Source organism: Zeugodacus cucurbitae, chromosome 3 (assembly GCF_028554725.1).
Source record: "Zeugodacus cucurbitae isolate PBARC_wt_2022May chromosome 3, idZeuCucr1.2, whole genome shotgun sequence".
In the NCBI taxonomy this organism is placed as follows: Eukaryota; Metazoa; Arthropoda; class Insecta; order Diptera; family Tephritidae; genus Zeugodacus; species Zeugodacus cucurbitae.
In genome coordinates this window covers 42,932,281-42,943,755 of record NC_071668.1, presented here as the reverse complement: position 1 = coordinate 42,943,755, position 11,475 = coordinate 42,932,281, and the positions used below count along the sequence as shown (strand labels likewise).

Here is an 11,475-nt window from a genome sequence, read left to right as displayed (position 1 = left end):
TGCAGCCGAAACAATTGGATTTCGGCAACGACAAAAAACGAGTTGGTACGATGAGGATCGCCGTCTCGTAGCGAAGAGAAAACAGACTGCCTACCTCGCAACGTTGCAAACGATCACAACACGTGCGGGATGGGATAGATACCCAGAGCTGAAGAGGGAAGCGAGACGCATCTGGAGACAAAAAAAGAAAGAGGCCGAAATGCGTGAATATGAAGAGCTTGAGAAGCTGGCCGACAGAGGTAATGCTCGAAAATTTTATGAAAATATGAAGCGACTTAACGAAGGTTTCAAGACCGGAGCATCCTCATGTAGAGACCAAGATGGTAAACTGGTAACCAATGTCCAGGGCATACTGGGATTATAAAGGGAACACTTCTCCAACCTGCTGAGTGGCAGTGAAAGTACAACACCACGAGATGGCGAACCCGATTCCAGAATGGATGACGATGGAACAGATGTTCCATTACCCGACCATGATGAAATTCGAATAGCAATTACCCGCTTGAAGAACAACGAAGCGGCGGTGGCCGATAGATTACCGGCCGAGCTATTCAAATACGGCGGCGAAGAACTGATAAGGTGCATGCATCAGCTTCTTTGCAGAATATGGTTGGAAGACCATTGGAATCATAGTGTGCTCTGGACAATCCATCCCACAATCTGTGCCAATTACCGTGGGATAAGTCTCCAAAATATCGCCTATAAGGTTTAAAGAGGGTATTGTGGGAGGATGGGATCATGTGTAGAAGTTCACGCAAGTGAGGAAAGTTTTTGATTGTCACTCACTTGGGAGTGGCCAGAAACGATTCTTCTCCATATGGTTCAAGCAGCTCACTACTTCCGGTTTTAGACCAAGTATCCTCTGGGTAGCCAACAGACATCCGTTTGAAGGCGAGCTAAAGTGAGAAGGCGAAGCCCGCTTATGCGGTTGTGCGTAGGGTTTGGGACCCACCACATAAAAACACCCCCCAATGAAAAATCTACGAAAGCCTCGGATGAGACACCCCCCTTTTGATGACGACCCCTGCAAACGTCTTAAGGATAATGATATAAGGGCATGCACCTGGAATGTCCGGACCCTTAATTGGGAAGGTGCGTGAGTACGAAGAGCTTGAGAAGCTGGCAGACAGAGAGAATGCTCGAAAATTTTACGAAAAAATGAAGCGACTTAACGAAGGTTTCAAGACCGGAGCATCCTCATGTAGAGACCAAGGTGGTATTCTGGTAACTGATGTCCAGGGCATACTGGGATTATGGAGGGAACACTTCTCCGACCTGCTGAATGGCAGTGAGAGTACAACACCAGGAGATGGCGAACCCGATCCCCCAATCGATGACGATGGAACAGATGTTCCATTACCCGACCATGAAGAAATTCGAATAGCAATTACCCGCTTGAAGAACAACAAAGCAGCGGGGGCCGATAGATTACCGGCAGAACTATTCAAATACGGCGGCGAAGAACTGATAAGGTGCATGCATCAGCTTCTTTGCAGAATATGGTCGGAAGAAAGCATGCCTGACGATTGGAATCTCAGTGTGCTCTGCCCAATCCATAACAAGGGAGATCCCACAATCTGCGCCAATTACCGTGGGATCAGCCTCCTAAATATCGCATACAAGGTTCTATCGAGCGTATTGTGTGAAAGACTAAAGCCCACCGTCAACAAACTGATTTGACCTTATCAGTGTGGCTTTAGACCTGGAAAATCGACAACTGACCAGATATTCACCATGCGCCAAATCTTGGAAAAGACCCGAGAAAAGAGGATCGACACACACCACCTTTTTGTCGATTTTAAAGCTGCTTTCGACAGCACGAAAAGGAGTTGCCTTTACGCCGCGATGTCTGAATTTGGTATCCCCGCAAAACTAATACGGCTGTGTAAATTGACGTTGAGCAACACCAAAAGCTCCGTCATGATTGGGAAGGACCTCTCCGAGCCGTTCGATACCAAACGAGGTTTCAGACAAGGTGACTCACTATCGTGCGACTTCTTTAACCTGATGCTGGAAAAAATTATAAGAGCTGCAGAGCTAAACCGAGAAGGTACAATCTTCTACAAGAGTGTACAGCTCCTGGCGTACGCCGATGATATTGATATCATCGAAAGCAACAACCGCGCCGTTTGTTCTGCTTTTTCCCGCATGGATAAGGAGGCGAAGCGAATGGGTCTGGAGGTGAATGAGGACAAGACGAAATATCTCCTGTCATCAAACAAACAGTCGGCGCATTCGCGTCTTGGCTCCCACGTCACTGTTGACAGTCATAACTTCGAGGTCGTAGATAATTTCGTATACCTGGGAACCAGCATCAACAACACGAACAATGTCAGCCTCGAAATCCAGCGCAGAATAACTCTTGCCAACAGGTGCTACTTTGGACTGAGTAGGCAATTGAACAGTAAAGTCCTCTCTCGACGAACCAAAATCAAGCTCTACAAGTCGCTTATCATTCCCGTCCTGCTTTACGGTGCAGAAGCTTGGACGATGTCAACATCAGATGAGACGACACTAGGAGTTTTCGAGAGGAAAATTTTGCGCAAGATTTATGGTCCTCAGAACATTGGCAACGGCGAATACCGCAGACGATGGAACGATGAGCTGTACGAGTTATACGACGACATTGACATAGTTCAGCGAATAAAAAGACAGCGGCTACGCTGGCTAGGTCATGTTGTCCGAATGGACGAAAACACTCCAGCCCTGAAAGTGTTCGATGCAGTACCCGCCGGAGGAAGCCGAGGAAGGGGAAGGCCTCCACTCCGTTGGAGGGACCAGGTGGAGAGCGACCTGGTTACACTTGGGATCTCCAACTGGCGCCGAACTGCGAAGGAGAGAGACAGGTGGCGCACTATCGTCGATTCGGCTATAACCGGCTAAACGGTTGCAACGCCAATCACATACATACATACATTGTGTGAAAGATTAAAGCCCGCCGTCAACAAACTGATTGGACCTTATCAGTGTGGCTTTGGACCTGGAAAATCCACAACTGATCAGATATTCACCATGCGCCAAATCTTTGGAGAAGTCCTGTGAAAAGAGGATCGACACACCACCTTTTTGTCTATTTTAAAACTGCTTTCGATAGCACGAAATGGAGCTGCATTTATGTCGCGATGTACGAATTCGGTATCCCCGCAAAACTAATACGGCTATGTATACTGACGTTGAACAACACCAAAAGCTCCGTCATGATTGGGAAGGACCTCTACCGTTCGATACCAAACGACAGGGTGACACACTATCGTGCGCCTTCTTCAAACTATTGCTGGAAAAAATAATACGTGCTTTAAATAGAGAAGGTACAATCTTCTATAAAAGTGTACAGCTGCTGGCGTACCCCGACGATATTGATATCATCGGAAGCAACAACCACGCCGTTTAATCTGACTTTTCCAGACTAGATAAGGAAGCGAAGCGTATGGGTCTTGTGGTGAATGGGGACAAGACGAAATATCTCCTGTCATCAAACAAACAGTCAGCGCACTCCCGTCTTGGCTCGCACGTCACTGTTGACAGTCATAACTTCGAAGTCGTAGATAATTTCGTGTACCTGGGAACCAGCATCAACAACACCAACAATGTCAGCCTCGAAATCCAGCGCAGAATCATTCTTGCCAACAGGTGCTATTTTGGACTGAGTAGGCAATTGAAAAGTAAAGTCCTCTCTCGACGAACCAAAATCAAACTCTACAAGTCGCTTATCATTACCGTTCTGCTTTATGGTGCAGAAGCGTGGACGACGTCAACATCAGATGAGACGACACTAGGAGTTTTCGAGAGGAAAATTTTGCCCAAGATTTATGGTCCTCAGAACATTGGCAACGGCGAATACCGCTGACTATGGAACGAAACGCTGTGCGAGTTATACGAAGACATTGACGTAGTTCAGCGAATAAAAAAACAGCGGCAACGATGGGTAAGTCATGTTGTTCCAAGGGACGAAAGTGCTCCAGATCTGAAAGTGTTCGATGCAGTACCCGCTGGAAGAAGCCGAGGAAGGGGAAGGCCTCCACTCCGTTGGAGGGACTAGGTGGATACCGACCTGGTTACACTTGGGATCTCCAACTGGCGCCGAACTGCGAAGGAAAGAGATGAGTGGCGCGCTATCATCGATTCGGTTATAACCGACTAAACGGTTTCAACGTCAATCACATACTATGGATATGGAGCACTTCTTGAGCATGCTGAACGGAGAGGGGAATGCAGTTAATAGCATGTATCAACTTCTTCACCAAATATGATCGGAAGAACTCATGCCCAACGACTGGAACCTTAGTTTGCTCTCCCTTATCGTATATGGCCTTATCGAGCGTAATACAGACTGAACATATCGTTAGCACACTAATCGGACCTTATTAGTGTGTCTTCCGAACTAAAAATTAAATGAAAATAAAATGATGTTCGATACCAAACGATGTTTCGGACAAGCCTAATCCTATCGAATCTTCTCTAATCTTTCTCGACAGTCACCAGTTGTTGGCATATGATGACGAGTCAGACTCACACTCAATCCTAGAAAAAGAAGCGAAGCATATTACTCCAGGGTTGAAGGAGGAACCCCTACGCGTAGGTTAAGATGAGTATCGGAATCGATGGAATGACAAGCTGTATGAGCTCTTCGGTGATATAGACATAGTTCAGCGCATAAAAATACAGCGTCTTCGCTGGCTTGACCATAACGCCCCGATGAAAGATAACACTCCAGCACGTAAAATATATGATTCGGTGAACCCTAGTGGAGCTCAATTGGCGAAACTTCAAGTCTCCAACTGGCGCTGTCATGCGCAATGCAGAGACGACTGGCTTATTGATACGGCCGAAGACACACCTTTGTAGTACCAACTTGATGAATTTTAGAAACAAAGAAATTTTGGAAAATGTAGCCTTCAGGGCTGGAGTTACAGTTCACGCTAAAGCCCTTTGAATATTATTTTTGATTTCGGATGAAATCACTGGAGGATGATTTCGAGACCATAAAGTAACGGTGTTTTTCGTCCCAGGTATTATTATATATATATTAAAGCTGGAAGACTTTAGAAACATAAAGAAACTATTGTGTCACAAACTTCTACAATTCGTCAAGTGCGCTAAACAATAAGTGTAATTGATTGGCTAAGCGTTATAGAGAAGTCACAAGAACACACTATTCAGTAATTCAAATCAACAGGCAGCACTTTTGGTGCAACCCTGTGCTAAAAGCTCCTCTTAATCATGCGCAATAGTATTGGACCCTAAACCACCAAGCACCAGGTCTTAAATCTGCGCAAAGTTTTTCTTTTACTACTTCGATTCTAGCTGTGTCATTGACAATAATTTGCCCTTTGAGCCATTTTTATCATTGTGAATGGTCTAAATATGGAAAACAAAATTTAGCTAATATTACATTACGTACGTTTATGCAGATCTTAGTGTAAAGATTAAATGGCTACGAATAGTCCAATCCAAAAGGATTGTTTGCACAGCAAAGTGAGGATGTTCTTAACCTACTTCTTATGTGATTCTTTATAATTTTGTATAATTGAAGCTGTTATAAACAATCGTCAAGTGTAGAGGGAGAGCGCGCAGTTGTAATGCTCGTTATACATTAATTATTTTTATGAACTATCTGCAATCGCGATAAAAACTCGTAATTGTTAATATTATAATTAAATAAATGAATCGATAATAGCCACTCCTCTCTTTCCCTCGCAGTACGGCGCCAGTTGGACATCCTTGTGTAACCAGGTCGCCCTTCACCTAGTCCTTCCTTCTCCCTTTTTATGGATTGGGTAGATCACACTGAGATTCTAATCGTCAGGCATGCTTTCTTCCGAAAATATTCTGCAAAGGAGCTGATGCATGCATCTTATCAGTTCTTCGCCGCATTTCTGCATCTTTCTTATTACGTCTGCAAATGCGTCTCGCTTCCCTCCTCAGCTCTCGATATCTATCCCAACCCGAACGTGTTGTGATCGCAACGTTGCGAGGAAGGCGGTCTGTTTTCTCTCCACTGCGGAACGACAATTCTCCTCGTACCAACTGGCTTTTTTGCGTTGCCGGAGACCATTTGTTTCGGCTGCAGCGGTATGCAATGAGTTTGAAATGCCGTTCCACAGCTCCCTTATATCCAGATGCTGATGAGTGCTCTCAGAGTGCAGAAGTGCAAGTCGAGTAGAATATTTTTTGGCTGTCTGTTGCGATTGCAGCTTTTCGACATCGAACCTTCCTTGTGTTTGTTGGCGGCGTTCTTTGCTGCACAGAGGCGAGTGCGTTTCTTCGCTGCAACCAGTTAATGGTCCCAGTCAATATTTGGTCCTCGGAGCATACGCACGTCCAAAACACATATATGTCTTCCGTCTATCACAACATGATGGATTTGGTTACACGTGTTCGATCAGGAGACAGCCATTTTGCTTGATGTGTTTATTGTTCTGGAATCTGGAACTGCAGACATCCATATTTCGGGCCACAGCGAAGTCGATCAGCCTCAGGCCATTTGGCGATTTTTCGTCATGGAGGCTGAATTTTCCGACTGTTGTGCAAACACAAATTCTTTACACACCCTTGCGCTCCTTCATATGCCCGCTGTAGTAGATGTCACAAGGACCCAATTTCTTCCGTTCTGTCCCGTCTATCGCACTTCTTGGATGGCATGATGTCAGCCTTTAGTCGTATGAGGACATCAACCAGGTGCATGCCCTCAAATCATAATCCGTAAAACGTTTGCATGGGTCGTCATCAAAAGTGGGGTTTCTCATTCGAGGCTTTCGTCGATTTTTCATTAGTAGTTCGTTTTTATGTGGTGGGTCCCAAACCCTACGCTTTCTCACTTTTGCCCGCCTTCAATCGTTTCTGTCCACTCCCAAGTGAATGACAATCAAAAACTTTCTTCACTTACGTGAACTTCTACACATGATCCAATCCTCCTATAATAAATAAATTGATAAATAAAGCTGATAGTTATTGTATACTACGTAAATGTTGTATATCACAAATAGCCAAGCTTATAATTTTGAATATGTTAATTTCCCAGCAAGTTATATGTTAATTGCCAAAGATTCCAGTTTAAGTTTCAATGGGCCTTAGGTTAACTAATGTACCTGAAACTCAAAATTGAGAGTGCGTACAATGTATAAGCAAGTTTAGGGTTTATGAAATTGGAATTCTATTGGGGGGAATTGTATCTTTGGCATTGGATTTTGGTTGATTTTCAATCAGCTGCAAATATGCGTAGTCCATTGTTTATGTTTTATAAAAGTTTGTATTGATTGTAACATTTTTGTTAGTGATATCAGCATAAGACAATTACTATGGACATTTTTCTACTCACGCAGCGCAGTGCCATGGAAGAGGATACACAACGTTTTTTAAAGTGTAAGAGTTTTTCGTAGTTTTTAAAATCTTGAAACAACTAATTAAGATAATTTTAACTCAGCTCATGGAAAAAGAAACCCCATTCCTTCAAATGTTGATAATGGCTTTAATTCTGTTGTCGAAGAATATAAGGATACAGATATTAGTAAAAGTGATAAAGAAATTGCGAATCATGCTGAAGTCGAGATTGCTGATACGAAAATTGATAAAAATGATGCAAAACCGGAAAAGAAGGTATGTATGTTTGTATGTCCTATTAGCGGCAAAAATATATTTAGCCTTATTGTAAATTTCATGTGAGTAAAGCATTCCCATGAATATTTATTTCCCCACAAAGAAAAAATCGTTATCATGAATTTCGTGTGAATGAAAAATTATATTCGAATTTCGGCATTTTGTCACAATTATTTTTCTTTTGATTTTTTGATGTTTTTTATTGGAGCTACAAAGGAAAATTCAATTTATAAATGTGACTGGTTACATACATAGTGTATTTAACAAAGTGAACTCAAATGCCCGGTTTCACAGTTCGTACTTAAGTTGTGCCCAAATAAAATCTTAGCTAAGCATTGTTGTTGACTGAGTAGTCATTTGCGTTTCACAGTTGATGCTTATTTTCTATAAAATTCTATTATGATATATGGCAGCACAATGAAAAACATTTGTTTACAAATACCATCGACAATACCAAAGCGGTTAAAATACCAAAGCTATTTTCGATTACTCTACGAGCTCGCGATAACCGGTAATTGAAAATTGCTTTGTTTCGTTTCAGCTGTGCACCGGGGTAAGGTCGCATTAAGTTTTCCTTCAATGGAAACGCTGCGTCGGCCACAAAAAAATGTGGAAAATCTGTTGAGGATTCATTCCATAATGGAGCTCTTGGTGGTAGTGGCAATTTGTTTTCCAAGAGCGCTTTACCAAATTTAGATTGCTGAAAGACACCTTGAAATAAAATAAAAATAAGTAAATATCTATATATTGCAAATCTTTTAATGTACCTCCGTCACTTTGTCCTCCATAGCTACCAATGCTGGCAGAGGTAAACGTATACCTAGCGTCGCAGGATGCCATTAAAACTATACTATAAAACTTTTTATAGTTATAAAATAACGAGCCTGAATTTTGTGGACGAACAATAGCTATATGCTTCCCGTCAATTGCTCCGACACAGTTGGGTATAATCCACAGTTTTAAAAAATCTGCAGCAATATCTATATATTGTGCGGTACTTGGCTCGCTAAGGTATATCGGGGACAGATGTAACCAAAGTATTTCACACGTTTCAAGTACGATATTCCGCACTGTTGTTTTGCCTAACTTATGCATCGAGGCTATGACCTCAAAAGGTGTTCCATAAGCGAGGTACCTAAAAAATATATGAGAATACAATTAAATGAATATGTTTCAAGGATTGTTTAACTTACATTAATGTTATAACCACTCTTGTTGTTTTGGTTTTTTTTAAAAACGGACTAATTATATTTAAAAGAATATTGTACACTGTCCGATTCATCCGTGTTAAAATAAATAGTTTTTGGTCGTCTTCTTTTAATTTTAAAAAGTTCTTCCAGAAGAAACCATTTGGGTTTCTATCCCGATTAGCTGGATGAACGGACCAGCGGCGTTTACGTCTTCTCAAAACTTTTCTTCTTTGAAGGCGAAGAATATTTAAATAAACAAGTTCTTGGAATAAATCACTATCCATTATTAAAATTTATTATTATTCGCCCCTCTTCCCGTTGGCGTTATCATTTTAAAACGACTTAAGAACGCCTATTTGCCATTCCTGTTGGCGTTAACGACATTTATCGAAAATAAATTGGCATTCCCCAATTTGAAACGACTATAGAAACGACATAGAAACAGTCGTTTTTTGTCGTTGCTATAATTGTGAGCGACATAGAAACGACGCGGTTGTTTGAAGGAATATTTGAAGTGAAGATGAAAATTTCAAATCGGAAACAGTTTGAAATTTTAATTTCTGAAATGGAAAAATATCCTGCATATGCCTAGGACTTTAGAAAAGGGATAAATCCTTTAAATTTCGATTTTTTTGTAGGGATATTTTTTTTCTAAAAAAAAAAAAAACTAAATCCATTCCACCGCTTTCTCGCGTCGGAAATTGTTGGCATTAATAAAATTGCATTCTTATATCTAAGAGTATATTTAAGATATAAAAGGTCTAAAAATTCAAAACGAAGAAAAAAATAGTACTCCAACAAGACGAGGAGTTAATAAACAGATACCCATGTCTCCTTTGGCTGGACCACTAGGCAGAGTTGTCGGATTAGCCAGAAGCAAGGAGCATGAGACGCTGGAAGTATAACATATTTTAGAAGAAAGTTAGGAGGACGCAGATATCACCACTACTTCTTTTAAAAAATCAAATAATGATGGAAGACTAACATTGTTGTACGTAAGTACAATAATTACAGTGATAACGTTATTTAGAGTCAATAGAGAATAGCATAAAATCCATTAAGGACTGGTGTAAAAATGTGTCTCGTTACATAAGAAAGAAATTTTTATATGGGAAAAGAGCGCCTTAAAGTATATTATATAAAATATGTAGACAAATGTCGATAACTTTTCTTAGGCGTTACGATATACTTCAAGAATACCAATTTAGGAACGAAACGACGATAAGAACGACGACGACTTAGAAACGACTATTAAAACGACAACGACAACGGGAATAGGGCCGATTATAAAGGTATTCGGCAAAACAATTTGTTTTATTATTTATTAAATTTTCACAAACTTCACAAATCAATTAAAATGTCACATTTGTGTGCTCTCTCAACATTCAAAAACAGCTGATTTCTACGCGCTGTGTTTAGTATAACTGCATCTAAGTTTTCCAAGTCAAATTTTTCGAAGCTGAGTCAAGTCAAGTATCGGTAACTGGAGCTTAAGTCTCCCATTTTCAGTACTTAAGCAGCACTTAAGTATGAACTGTAAAACGCAATATTTCTGTTTTACCTTAAGCACAACCTAAGCACTGACTGTGAAACCGGGCAAAAGTGTATTCAACAAAGTGAAAAAGTATTTGACATACCCGCTTTTGACAATAAAATAGTAAACAATTCATGTATTTGTTTACATTAACCCGTCTTTTTTAACTTTAACAATATAATATATATTGATAAAATTGTTTGCAATTTGTCAGTTGGAGCACAAAACCTTAGTAAATTGCCTCCATGAGTTGTTTTGCCTAAGCAGAAAGTATTCGGCATTTTCTTTTATTCATTTAAAAAATATTTTTTTTTGGTTTGAAATTTGTTTACTTTTGAATTTCAAAATTTGAATTTTTGAATAAATGTATGGGTTAAATCAATGGCAACAAACATGTCGAACTCGGGTAAAAAAAATGAAATGTCATATACCTGGTTCACTTTGTTGAATACACTTTGAGTGAACTAAGTATTTGACAAACCCATTTTTGACAATAAAATAGTAAAAAATACATGTATTTGTTTACATTAACCCGTCTTTTTTACCTTGAATAATATAATATATATTGATAAATTTTTTTTTGCAATTTGTCAGTTGGAGCACAAAACATTAGTATATTGCTTCCATGAGTTGTTTTGCACAAGCAGAAAGTATTCGGCATTTTCTTTTATTCATTTAAAAAATATTTTGTTTTGGTTTGAAATTTGTTTAATTTTGAATTTTTGAATAAATGTAAGGGTTAAATCAATGGCAACAAACTTGTCAAATTCGAGTAAAAAAAATGAAATGTCATGTACTTAATTCACTTTGTTAAATACACTATGGCCATGATTCAATTATAAAATGTTTGATAAGTAAACAGCTTTCTCGCTCTTTTTTGACAACCCTTCTGCGTTAGCAAAACAATAATGTTTTTTTCGAAAATTATCCAGAAAATTGTTAAAAAAAAGTTGTAAATAGTAGCAGATATTTATCAACGCAAGGGGTAGACAATATTGTTTCATTTTTATATGTTTTTCTCGATTATTCTTTTGACATTTTAATTTTATGTTACAGAAATTCAAATAAATTGTTCTATTCAATTATATTTTAAATATTACAACTATCATAACCGTTTCGTTTATATACATTTGCGGTTATGTATATCGAGAAGAT

General features: G+C 39.8%; 2 protein-coding genes across 8 annotated transcripts in view; one reads left to right on the top strand and one right to left on the bottom strand.

Annotated features, from left to right (window-relative positions):
* The first annotated feature begins 7,078 nt into the window (after positions 1-7,078).
* The window catches only part of LOC105220240 (myb-like protein X), a 41,757-nt gene continuing 37,360 nt past the window's right edge, over positions 7,079-11,475 (top strand). Inside the window, exons 1-3 of one of the 7 annotated variants that reach the window (XM_054226248.1) lie at positions 7,083-7,245; positions 7,323-7,362; positions 7,424-7,596. In XM_054226248.1, coding sequence (XP_054082223.1) covers positions 7,332-7,362; positions 7,424-7,596 — 204 coding nt within the window. In that variant the 5' untranslated portion in view covers positions 7,083-7,245; positions 7,323-7,331. Of the gene's footprint in view, positions 7,363-7,423; positions 7,597-11,475 lie in introns of those variants that run through there. The other 6 variants (XM_054226254.1, XM_054226253.1, XM_054226247.1 and 3 more) reach the window with 6 other exon arrangements.
* Positions 7,225-10,779, bottom strand: LOC128920054 (uncharacterized). The gene is made up of 3 exons (XM_054226255.1): positions 8,790-10,779; positions 8,364-8,731; positions 7,225-8,307 (listed from the first exon to the last, which is right to left on the bottom strand). The coding sequence occupies exons 1-3, from the start codon at positions 9,068-9,070 to the stop codon at positions 7,994-7,996; spliced, it is 963 nt and encodes a 320-aa protein (XP_054082230.1). The 5' UTR covers positions 9,071-10,779; the 3' UTR covers positions 7,225-7,993.

Coding starts and splice junctions, on each gene's coding strand:
- LOC128920054 (XM_054226255.1), bottom strand. CDS start 9,070: ATGGATAGTGATTTATTCCAAGAACTTGTTTATTTAAATATTCTTCGC. Junction 8,732..8,789: donor AGAGTGGTTATAACATTAAT/GTAAGTTAAACA, acceptor TATATTTTTTAG/GTACCTCGCTTATGGAACAC. Junction 8,308..8,363: donor TGGAGGACAAAGTGACGGAG/GTACATTAAAAG, acceptor TTTTATTTCAAG/GTGTCTTTCAGCAATCTAAA.